Genomic DNA, 13,207 nt, shown 5'->3' with positions numbered 1-13,207 from the left:
GACCATGGCGGTAATTACCGCCATGGCGGAGGTCGGCGGTAGCACCGCCAACAGGCTGGCGGTGCACCGCTGGGCATTCTGACCGCGGCGGTTCAGCCGCGGCCAGAAACGGAAAGTCGGCGGTGTACCGCCGACTTTCCGCTGCCCGTCTGAATCCTCCATGGCGGCGGAGCGCGCTCCGCCTCCATGGGGATTCTGACACCCCCTACCGCCATCCTGTTCATGGCGGCTCTCCCGCCATGAACAGGATGGCGGTAGGGGGTGCCGCGGGGCCCCTGGGGGCCCCTGCCGTGCTCATGCCAATGGCATGGGCACGGCAGGGGCCCCCGTAAGAGGGCCCCAAAAAGTATTTCAGTGTCTGCCCAGCAGACACTGAAATACGCGACGGGTGCAACTGCACCCGTCGCACCTTCCCACTCCGCCGGCTCAATTCTGAGCCGGCATCCTAGTGGGAAGGTTAATTTGCCCTGGGCTGGCGGGCGGTCTTTTGGCGGCCGCCCGCCAGCCCAGGGCAAATGTCAGAATCACCGCCGCGGTCTTTCGACAGCGGTGCGGTGTTCTGACGGCGGTACCTTGGCGGACGGCCTCTGCCGTCCGCCAAGGTCAGAATGACCCCCTTTGTGTTTTTCCAGTGTCTTTAATAAAGATATAAATAGTGTATATTCAAAATCGCCAAAAGAAAAGTGTATGGAAGCACGCAGTTATCACGTTGTCAACCATGTGGACAGCAAGAAGACACAATTGTTTTGTTGAGTATAATAATTAAGATTGTATAGAGCCCCACAAATGTCACTGTTTTCTTTTCATTAAAAACACAATTGACCACATGCAATACATGTATATAGTGGAAAAGACTCGAAAGCAGAATTACAAGCCATGTAGAAGAACTGATGAGGAAGTGGAAAGCACATGATAGCAGGTACTTGACCATCAACAAAATGGTTTCTGTCAGGTCACAGATTTTTTTTCTACCAACCCTAAGCTAATACAAACATCTAGTGCTACGTGAGTAATCTCCTTCAGACGAAAAACAATTGCTTTGAGTGCTCGAGGCCTCCACCTCACCACAATCCAAAAACATCGGTTTCACAAACCACACCTTATATCTAGGGCCTCATTTACAAGGTCTTTGTGTCACTGTTGCGTCATTGCAGCGGTGGGGCTAAGCAGTGCTTTACACTGCTCCATATTTAAATACTGACACATTGGGCCCAATGTGTCAGTTTGTAAAGCCTTGTGTCACATTATACCTGCGCGAGACGTAGACGTTCCTGGGCAAAGTGCCACCCAGAACTGACGCAGTGAAATTTACATTTCACTGCATCGTCCTGTGACTTCACTGCATCAAAAATGTAACTCCTTCTCAGCGCAGTACTTTTCCTATGACAGCCTTCCACGCATTGGTGGAGTAGCGTCATTTTTGTTTTCAAGCTAGTCCAGCAATGTGTCAGTTTAGTGCCAAAGATGCGTCCGAATTTCTGATGCATCTGTAGAAATGTGCACCGTGGAGCTCTCCATAGTAAATACAGTACACCCATTGCTGCGATCGGGAATTGTTAAGCAGTGCAAAAAATCTGACTCATCTGGCCCGATGCATCAGTTTTTTGTAAATGAGACCCCTAGTTCTTAAAAAGAGACCTGAAATCTGCACCCGCCGAGGTAGACCTTGCATAGGTGAAGTTTTGAGGTGATGCCTTGGAAAACATATTTGAATTCCAGTTTTGAAAGATAAGCAGGTACAAACATCCTGCAAACTTTTTTTCTTTAATTTTTCCATGGGAACATATTTTATCCTGGTCGAAACCCTTCCCTCTATACCATCCTTATTAAGTTGAGTGCGCAAGAGATTTTACCAGTTGTTAGTGCTGTGGGCTTTTAACCACGCCGACTATCACTTTCACTCGTTCGTGGGCTTGCTTTTCAAAAATCATTTGTTATCAGTGGTAAATGCTTTACGTTCGTCCCTCTTTGGGGAGGTTTTGTTATTGCCTTGCAGGCTGATCCTGTTACATGGATAATTGCACCATTGCCAATACGTTTGTTCATGAGTGAACTTCTTTTTCCTTTTGTGTCTCTCCTTTGTGCTTATGCTCATGGCAGCCCTGGTGCCTTAAAATGGGCCGTTTGTGTCAACTAATGTATTACTTTTAATTTTCAATTTATGTGGTAAGAAAAGTCCACTTAGGAATTTACAACGCCAATAGCTCTAACTGGAGTAAATGCAAGACCGATTGCATTGCAAATGAGTGCAAGTGTTTTTATTCTTCCACTTTATAGGAGTTCATTGCTGACCATTTTCAAGGTGGTAGAGGATTGAAAATTGGTTTCTGTCTGTGGGTGCTCAGAAGTTGCATTGCTTTCTGCTCTGGATAGACATCTCATGATTCACAGCAGGAGCTTAACTTATATGAATGTTTCTATGTGCGTCAGTCCTTTTAAATATGTTTTGTAAAATTCAAACTTGCTTTTACAATCATAAGAAGGCCTCTTTTTGTATGCCAGGCCGCTCTACCTACTCAGTTACCTTAGGGGAATCGTGAGCATGGATAAGGCTGCAGCAGAAACACAATCTACATACAACTCATTCATTGGCAGTTTTTGGCAGTATAAAACTGACAACAAAACCACTGTATGAAGTGTTTTATGATTTATAAGTTTAAACATTTTCATTTCGACTCATAAATTATTCTGAAGCGGGTACTGAACATAAACACTGGTCGCTAAATGTTTTCATTCACTGCTTCTCAGTAGACCACTGAAAAGTTCAGATGGCCATTGAAAATGTGTTAGGGATGGGCTGCCTGGACATATGACTGCTCTTTTCTGGTGCTTTCACTTAAACTAGCACCAGTGACCATAGGTGGCAGAGTGCCCCTGGGGGGCTAGTTACATCCATGGGTATAGAACCAGAAAACTGTAGCCTAAATATCACATGACATAATTATTTAGACCAAAATATCATATCTCCCTTTCGAGTTAATAATAGTAACTATACACCCAATGAAGCAATAATTCAGTAAATATTATTTAGGTCACAATATTTTTGTTTCAGCTTTAGGTCTGAGGGCCTCATTTAAAAGACCTTTGCGCCACTGTTTCGTCATTTTCTTTCTAATGTACCGGGGGCACTAAGCAGTGCTTTACACGGCTCCAGATTTACAAACTGACGCATTTGGCCCAATGCGTCAGTTTGTAAACCCTTGTATAACATTATACTTGGGCCAGTTATAATGTATGCAAGCTAGGCATGCCCAGGCAAAAAGCAACGCACAACTGATGCAGTGAAATTTACAATATTTCACTGCGTCATTCTGTAACTTCACTGCGTCAATAGTTTAATGCCTGCTCAGAGGAGGAGTTAAACTGACACATGGCTTTTCTCTATGGGAGCCTTCCTCGCATTGCTAGAGTAGCATCATTTTTTTGACGCTAGTCCAGCAATGCATCAGTTTAGCACCACTGATGTGTCAGAATTTCTGACGCATCTGTGAAAACGTGCGCCATGGAGCTCTGTATAGTAAATTCAACACATCCATACCGCAGTTATGGAATCATTGGACATCGCAAGAAATCTGACGCACCAGACAATGCGTTGGTTTCTTGCAAATGAAGCTTTAAGTATGCAAAGATTATGTGAGGTGAACTGCTACGCAATAGGCATATAAAGCAGGTGTGGGAGAGATTACAAGCTTATCACAAGTATTCAAAGAAAATAATGCACATCATTCACCTTATATAGCCTATTAAAAAATTGATTGATATAAATGAAAAATCTTTATTTTTTCAGCCTGCCCTTCTGGGTTCTATGGACACAATTGTTCAGAGGAATGTAACTGTGGCCACCAGGCGACCTGTCATCCTGAGTCGGGACTGTGTTTCTGTGCAAAAGGCTGGAGAGGAAAACATTGCGATAAACGTGAGTTTAATTGATATATTTTTTGCAGTTCTTCCAGTAACAAATCTGGGTTATGTTTAACATTGCCTTTACCCCAATCTCAAAGAAGGTAGAATAATGCTCAGATAGATGACATAAAAATATACACACCTGGTACTGCAGGTCATTTGATTTGATTGAATACCACAGTGAAAACCTGAGATGTGGTTGGGAATTAACCTGCATGGGTTTACCACATCCATTTCATCAGTCTTTTAGTTAGTATTGTTTACTCAGTTGCTGCATCCCTTAAAGTTTCCCGCCAAGGGTAGCAAATGTTTATCATGTGGGATCATTTTTGGTGGAGTGTGGGGGGGGGTTGTCAAAGGGTGTGCAATGTCATTTCTGCAACTACTCGGGTTTTGTTCAATCAACATCTACGTTAATTATTTTATTGGGCGAAATAATGGAATCTCACACAGAAAACAAACACAACCACGGGTTGCATTTTGTATTTAAACAGGGTGCGTTGTTTTTTGCCCCCTTCAGGATTTCTACTGTCCTGTATGATATTCCTTTTCTAATATTTAAATGTATCACACCATACAGTCTAAGGACTTTTCCCTCAAATGCATAATTTACCAAATTATGCAAGACATTTGCAGCATTCCAAGATGGAAATACCCAGATAATTTTGAGGAACAACCAAAACCTTTGATGTTGTGGTACTTAAAATCTTCCTATCAACCTATTTCCTCCCTGGAAACATTCAGATGTTCACTCTTGCCAGTGGCAAATCCATATTGGTGGCGGTAGTGGGAAGTACACACCCTCAAAATTAAGATGATATTGGGGAAGAGGTTCTCTCCGTGAGGATAAAGATGTTCCCAAATGAATAAATAAAAGTACGGTTGCCCTGATGCAAATACCTTTTTGCATATTTTGTACAGTTGTGTTTTTGTAATTGTCTTTGCACGGGCATAATTGGGAAACCGCTCCAAAGAGTGCTCCTGAAAACTGCCACAGATTTGCTGAAATGCTCATAGAAAAATAAAAGTGAAAAATGTTGCTACTCTGCACCGAGTCGAAAATCAGTCCAAAATGTTGTAAAGCGGAATTTTCTCAATTGTGGAGGAAAAGGTAGTTTTATGTCAGACGTTTCTACACTCATGGAGGGTCCTCTGGCCCGAATATCTTTGCCATGGGTATGCGTAAAATTCTGAATTAGCCAATTTGACAGTGAGTAAAGTATGAGACTAATTAAAGTCGGATTCAGAAAGATTAGCTTTACGAAATTGGTCACTTCCAAACCCTTGTTATGCCATTAGTTTAATTCAACAATCTCATTACAGTGTTTAGCATCCCAATAACCCCAATTACGTTCAGAGAGCTGTGATTGTTCAGCTGGTGAACATACTGCAACACACTCCTGTATCAAACATTGAAGACAGGGCATCCAACTAACAATTTGTATGAATTAATGTGATTTTAATTTTTATTACTTTGACATTTAAAATAAAAAATATTTTTAACGATAAAAATATTTTATATAACTATTGATTATTTTTACATGTAATAGCACATTTTATACAAAATAAATTAAACGTATAAATGTTATAAATTTTTTCACACTATTGAAGTGACACTGAAACAGGTGTGGAGCCAACCTTTAGACCGATTTCCTGTGTGAATACCTTGTACCGTTTCTTTTCCTTAATTATTACTCATAAACTATACTACTCAATTAGTAAGGAGTGCTAGCTTTGTAATGCACTGTGTCAAGCCTTTTTCTTCCACAAACCAGGCCTCGGATTGCAGAAAACATGGAAATTCATGAGTGAATAATGTAAACTACTTTTTGGTCCAAGTTATGAAATGATGCTTATTACTGTCTGCCCTTTCTTCTTCTATTTAAATTCATATGAGGTAGATTACAGTTCTGATAATGCTCTATGTTTCAGCTTGCTTATCTGGCTTCTATGGTAATAATTGTGCCCATCACTGCAACTGCCCAGAAGGTGTCCCCTGCAACCATATATCTGGAGAATGTGGCTGTCCTGATGGATTTACTGGCATTGGTTGTGAAGAAAGTAAGAACTCAGAGTGCTATCATTGGAAAGCATGTGTCAATGTCTACATTTCTTCACCACAGGGCAGTTAGAGACAGTTGGGGCATAATGTGTCAAAATCACATTAAAAAGTGAGTGATAGACTATGGGGGTTATTCTAACTTTGGAGGAGGTGTTAATCCGTCCCAAAAGTGACGGAAAAGTGACGGATTTACCACCAGCCGTATTACGAGTCCATTATATCCTATGGAACTCGTAATATGGCTGGTGGTATATCCGTCACTTTACCGTCACTTTTGGGACGGATTAACACTCCTCCAAAGTTAGAATAACCCCCTATATGTCTGGAGATATTAAGGCCCATATTTATACTTTTCTGTTGCAGCATTTGCGTCATTTTTTGACGCAAAAGCTGCGCAAACATACAAAATACAATTATATTTTGTACGTTTGAGCCGCTTTTGCATCAAAAAGCGGTGCAAATGCGGCACTACAAAAGTATAAATATGGTCCTAAGTTTTAAGAGTGTATGGTGGTGGTCGAGAGATGTAGACAGTGGACAACATTTTGTTGGGAGGATGCAAGCCTCTCATGGGTGTTATGTTTTTCATGACTGATTTAAATTGTTCAGAGAGAAAGTGATGGTGAAATAGTTTACAAAGAATTTTAAAATAGAGATGAAGACGGATAATTTTATGTCCAACCAGACAAGGGACATTATATTTCTGATAAAGTAGATACTGATACAGCATCTACAGTATTTCCATGGGTTTAATAAATGAGGTCCAGTACAGCAGACAGGTGAGAAATGCAATACGTAGAAATGTGTGGATTAAATCAAAATTAAAATTACTTTAAGGTACCAAGTGATGGAATTTGTGTTTTTGTAAATTTTGTTGTGGGCCTTCTCTGTTACCGTTCATCCAGTGTAGATAGCCTGTAACAATTCCAGACATTTGTTGCAGATTATTCCATGTAAGTTTAACTTCATATCCATCTACATTCCTGGCTTCTTACATGAAACCTTTTCCAAAACCATGTGTTCCAGCAGTGCTTAATCTGTAAAAATATAAGTGCCAGGGCTCTTGCCAGGAGGCCACAGCAGCTACCACTACCCATTGCCCCTGCCACCACTGTGAATGACAGTACCAATACAACTACTAACCAGCACATCTCAAGTCTGATAATTCAGACTCTCAAGTCTGATAAGTCAGACTTTTCCAGGCCACCCAGAGCATAAAAATATTAGTTTTTAATGTTGAGTACTTAACACAGTTGTGTTCATCTCAAAATTGGAAAGACAGTACCACCATGTGGTAGACTGTAATTAGAGCATGTGTTGACAAATAAGTGCTGTGTTGGGCACCAGAAACAACTGGTTAAAATTAAGCATGGTGTGCCTATGTGGGGTTACATAATAGCATTTCTTCTGTCTGTGTTTATGGGATGAGTATATGTGTATTATTAAAGCTGCACTCTTCTGGTGATATAAGCCTGACATGCAGTGCCACTTCATGGTCTGAGTAATTGGTTCACTCAAATGTTGCTACAGAAATAATGAATATGGGGTTTGACCTACCTTCCAAGATTCCTTATATCACCTTTGAAAGAACAATGTTTCATATGTTGATTGGCATTCAGACAGATGGAGTTCATGTTCAGGTTCCAATTGTTAGGTATGACAAAGTCAAAACATCGTAGTTTCTTAAATTAAAAATGTGTTTTTGGTGCTGCTTCAAATGTTCAGCTCACTCTGTAAAACCCTTTAGTGGAAGAAATGTTCATTAAAGAGAATATTTACACAATTATCTTTCTGATAGAATGCAAGTATTTATGTGGTTTTATAATATCCAAAGAAGCCAACTTGACTATATAAAACATATGCATATATGTATTCCTTACCTAAATCCCTGATAAACTGAAATATTTTTTATGGGGAAATACATAAGCCGATGAAGCTGATGCCATAACTTCACCATACTTCACTGGTGAATTGGGCAGATACCAAACTGGCAGGAGATTATTTTCAGTAATCCACTGCTTGAATGCCAACCTAGGTAAAGGGTAGATGTGATTTCACTTATTTCACCGTGCAAATAGTGAAATGTATGTAGCATTTAATATGATTGGCTGTGATTAACTACACGAGGACCCACACCAATGCTTAAGCATATGGACTTGTAAGCATGTTTCACTAAATCAATAAATAACATATTCCTCAACGAAATTATGACTGGGAAGACTTATATCTAGGTTTTCCGGTTGCTCAATGTGAATGGTTGTTAATCTGGTCTAATGCTCTACAGATAATATATAGGCGTGGTGGGGTCACTTGTGAATAGGAGTAATCATCATCTCTGGCACACTGACAGTTCACCTGGAAAGGTCAGAAGTCCTTTCAAGTCAAAGAAGAAATCAGGTCACTTACCCTCACCTTGGTGAGACAGCTAGACATCCTCTCCTCTTCCCCATCCTGCAGTGGGGATGCCAAGGCCAATGAGAATACCGCTAGGCATCTGTGTGTATAGTGATAGGTATGTTAAAAATTGAAGGCGCACTGCACAGGTGAAGTTTGAGTGAGCTGGGCAAAGTCATTGATCTAGTACGACCCAGGCAATTGTGGTGAGACTGAATCACCTGTAGATGGTACAACGTGGCTGTAAATAATGTGATGAAGTGACATTTGCAACATACCCATGTTAGAGCTGCATTAACACACTCACATTTAACTCTTTCTCCTTTCTCGCAGCCTGTGCTCCAGGCACACATGGTAAAAGCTGCAGCCAAGCGTGCCACTGTTTAGCAGAGAATGAAGAATGCCATCCAGTGACTGGCAAATGCACCTGTCTACCTGGTTATTATGGGATCCGCTGTGAGCTTAGTGAGTCTTTTAATGCTTTCACAATTACAATATGAGGCATCAACAGTAAATCAAGTAGAATATTGAACTGGTTTTAAAGAGTGACATAAATCCTACATCCAGATTTACAGACTGTTTGTTGGAAGGACATTTTGTACTTTTAATGAATTACAGAAGTAGTTCTGGGGTTATATGTCCTAGACCCATCAAGACTCCTTGCATGTGTAGTAAATTAAGTACATGAAAATGTAATAGGTGTACACATCTGCATGTAGTAATGGAATAGCAAAGTACATTTCCCCTATTTTTCCAATGGAAATTTCTCTTCCCTGACTCCCCTCTAATGTATTTGTAGTATTTGCTTCCTCCAATGTGAACTTTTGCTCTTCTTTGATAGGTTAAAGTCAAAAAGTTCATCAGGTTGAACATTTACCTTCAAAAAGTTGGGTCATACCCATATACCTGTATGTGTGAACGTCTTAATCAACGTTTATAAGCTGCCCCACAATGCAACGCATACACACATACAAGAGCAGTTTTTTTTTCAAATAGAAATACCACCCTGCATCAGAATTCTCGTGTTAGCAAATCATATTTAAGAGAGCAAAATCCCTCTGTTGCTGAAGTTATTTCCAGGTAAGATAGTTATGCCAATGGATTTGTGAATCGTGCCCATTTTCCGCTTTTCACATAGCTGCTTGAAATATATTTCATTTAACTGTAAGTCCACATTAGAAATTAATTATCATTTTTTCTGAAAGAACCCCCTATATATATAAAATGCATAATGGTATTACTGAAATGCATTTTGAGATAAAATGAATCATTACGATGTTTATTCTAAGCTTAATGGGGGTTATTTACAAAAGCATGTAAGAGTACAGAAGAACACTCCTATAGTACTGTACTTACTTTGTGAATTTTCCCAAAAACCTCTAACGTGGGAGTGAAATGGGAATACTCAACACACAATCACTCTGCAAGCACACCACCGAGATCTAGGACACCACCACCTCCCACACCCCCAATGTCATATACCTTACAGAAACCTGGCTCAATACTGCAGCCACTCCTACATCTCCTCAGCAACAGCAGATGGCTACAAGATAGCACAGCAGGACTGAATTAACAGACACGGAGGTGGAATCACCGTCATTCACAAAGAAATCATCCTCTGCACCACTGCCACACCTGACCATGTAACACCTCAATATCTAACTCCAAATCAAAACCACCATCAGAGGCTTCCTCACTTACAGACCTTCAGGTCTGCACTCCAATTTCTGCGAAGCCATCACTGACTTCATCACTCTGCTCGACCATTGACTCCAACCACTACATCTTCCTCTGGGAAATCAATTTCATGCTCGAAGTCCTCAATGACACCAACAGCGCCAACCTCCTTGAAAGCATGAAAGCTCGACCCCATCTTCATGACCAGCGACAGAGTCAAGTACAGCCATGTCACCAAGCTCACCTGGACAGACCACGCTATCACTACTTCTTCATCAAAGGATCCCCCCAGTCAAGCTGCACAGCACCTCACACCACAGCTGTGTCAAAGTATCAGAGAGCCAGTGGACCAACACCCTCAAGACCTTCTGACCTGACACCACAACCAACTTAGAACAGGCTGTCTAGAACTTCCCTGCTGATTGCGCTGACAGAGTCGACCCCGTCAAGCCCACCAAACTCCTGAGACCCTCGAACCAGGCTAGCTGGTACACCACGGAACTGTGAACCATAAAACACAACTGCAAAAGTCTCGAAATGAAATGGCGCACCTCCAAGTAGCCCACAAACCGAGCCACCTTTAAGTCGTCCCTCACCCGTTTCCACCAACTACTTAAAGAGACGAAAAGGCACATTCTTGCCAACTGCATCAAAGCCAGCTCTAACCACAGCAAAGAACTCTTCAACATCCTCAGAGAGTTCACCAACCCCTCAGCCACCGAAAACATCATCACCACTTCTCAGGAATTCTGTGACACCCTGGTGGACTTTTTTCACGACAATATCTCCACCCTCTACAAAGAGGTGAACCCCAACCCACTGCTGCTGATACCCTCTGCCTCGTCACTCCCACAGTTTCAAACCCAAATGCGATCTCTGCCTGGGACCAGCTGAACACACAAAACACCACAGCCACCATAAACTCCCTCCTCTCAGGGCCACCCAGAGACCCTGGTCCCCATCACATTTTTATCATCGGGAGCAGAATGATTAGCAGAGACCTTTTCAACTTCTCCTTAACCACAGCCACCTTCCCCAGAATATGGAAACACGCAAATGTCAAACCCCTTCTCAGGAAACCCTCCTCCACCACAGTGAACTCAAGAACTACAGTCTCATCTCACTGCTCCTGTTTCTCACCAAAGTCCTCTAAAATACAGAATACCTGGAGGTCAGCAATCTTCTGGATCCCTCTCAGTCGGGATACCACACTAACCACAGCACTGAAACTGCCTCCTCGACCAGGAAGAAATGGCGGCTCTTATTCTCCTCAACATCCCGGATGATTCTACACCATATCTCACCATACACTTATCAATAGGAATCCAAGGAGACGCCGTCAAATGGGTCACCTCTTTCCTCAATGGAAGAACCCAGAGAATATGCCTACCATATTTCACCTCAAACCCCAAGATCATCTGTAGCGCCCCTCAAGACTTGTCTCTCGGGTACACACTGTTCAACATCTATATGACCCCCTGGCCAACATCGTCAGAAACCTTGGAATGAACGTCATATCCTACAGGAACAACATCCAGCTCATCCCTCTATCAGAAGACCCCTCCACCGCAAGGGCCAACTTCCACAGGTGCATGACGGGCATCAACAGCTGGATGAAAAACAACTGCCTAAAATTCAACACAGACAAAACGGAAGAGCTGATCTTTGGGAACAGCACCTCCCCATGGAACGACTCCTGGTGGCCTTCCGAACTACAACCAGCACTCACTCTGACAGACGACACACACATCCTTGAGACCATCCTGAACAGCAAGCACACCTTGAAAAATCAGAACAACACAATGTCTTCCACCTGCTTCCTCAGTCTTTGCATGCTCCATAAAATCTTCAAATGGCTGCCCCCCAACAGTAGACGAACTTTCACTAAAGCCCTGGTCACTAGCAGGCTGGACTACGGCAGCACACTCTACATAGGAATCATCAAGCGCCTCACAAAGAGACTACAGACCATACAGAATTCAGCATCTAGACTTATCCTTTACCTCCCTAAATGGACCCACACCACCCCCAACTCAGGAAGCTCCACTAGCTCCCCATTCAGAAAAGATATCAATTAAAGATGCTTACCCACACTGACAAGGACTTTCACAATCAAGGAGCAGCCCACATCAGCCTTCCAGACACCTGCCCTCTACTTCCCACTCCCTCGTACACACCCCTGCATCCTCCGAAGCAACAGTGGAGGGCGCTCTTTCTCTGACTTTGCTGCGAAATCTTACAACCCCACCACTTCACCTATGACCTCATCCTCTCTTCTACTATTCAGTAAAAGACTCACAAATGAGCCCCTTAGCAGCTTTGTTCTCAGCTCCTGAATACACTTGTGGGTGATTAGCCGTGCTCTATAAATCCTGATTGGTTGATTGAAAAGACTTTGCCCTCTTTCCACTTTTACTAGTAGGGAGGTGGGTGTTTCGGGTCTAATTCACAAAGGGATGTAAGAAAATGTAAAAGAGTCCTCATGTAGTACTACCTCCTTTTTTTACCAATGCTTTTGTGCATCACCCCATTTTATGTGTAGTTGGAGAGCCAACGGCTTGTGGATGGTTACACTAATGCAATGGAAATGAACCATGATGTCCCCATCAGCTGTTGCCTATAGAAGATAGGTTGCCTTTTGGCAAATTTGATAAAATTACAGGCCATCGTGGTGGTAGATGGAATACCAGAGCTTCTATACCTCCATCATCCTACTTAAGATATGCCCAAGGAGTCAGGAGAATTGTGAGCAGTGTTTGGGGTGAGGGATAGTCAAACAAAGAGTCTAAAGGTGTGAGGAATAATGACTTAATGCTGCTTGTACAAGCAGTAAAGGCTAGTATTGCCATCAGTTAAAGCTAAAAGCTGGTGAACATAACATTCAGATCTCTTACAAACCCAACAAAGTAGCATCACATGTGATTACTGATAGAAGCCTGCTCAGTGCAAGCAATAGGATAAATTCTTTACATCAAGATAGATCACAGGTATGGTATCCTCAGTCGTAAATGGCATTCATCTTTAAAATCATTCCATAATGGTAGAGGTTGGGACCCAAATGAGTCCATTGATTCTTTAAACCCTCCACCAGAACATGTGGTTGCAGTATTTTCAAGTGAAAGATGCATTATGAGATGACATAGTGTGAATAAACTAGGCGGCCTTTGTTTC

At 42.1% G+C, this 13,207-nt stretch overlaps 1 protein-coding gene across 1 annotated transcript in view; it reads left to right on the top strand.

Moving 5' to 3' along the window:
* The window catches only part of LOC138265069 (multiple epidermal growth factor-like domains protein 6), a 768,694-nt gene that overhangs the window by 723,830 nt on the left and 31,657 nt on the right, over nucleotides 1-13,207 (top strand). Inside the window, exons 21-23 of the mRNA XM_069212617.1 lie at nucleotides 3,788-3,916; nucleotides 5,836-5,964; nucleotides 8,693-8,824. Coding sequence (XP_069068718.1) covers nucleotides 3,788-3,916; nucleotides 5,836-5,964; nucleotides 8,693-8,824 — 390 coding nt within the window. The remainder of the gene's footprint in view (nucleotides 1-3,787; nucleotides 3,917-5,835; nucleotides 5,965-8,692; nucleotides 8,825-13,207) is intronic.

The sequence above is a fragment of the Pleurodeles waltl genome, chromosome 11, assembly GCF_031143425.1.
Source record: "Pleurodeles waltl isolate 20211129_DDA chromosome 11, aPleWal1.hap1.20221129, whole genome shotgun sequence".
Taxonomy (NCBI): domain Eukaryota; kingdom Metazoa; phylum Chordata; class Amphibia; order Caudata; family Salamandridae; genus Pleurodeles; species Pleurodeles waltl.
Note: the sequence above shows the minus strand (reverse complement) of the source record. Positions and strands in the feature narration are given on the sequence as shown.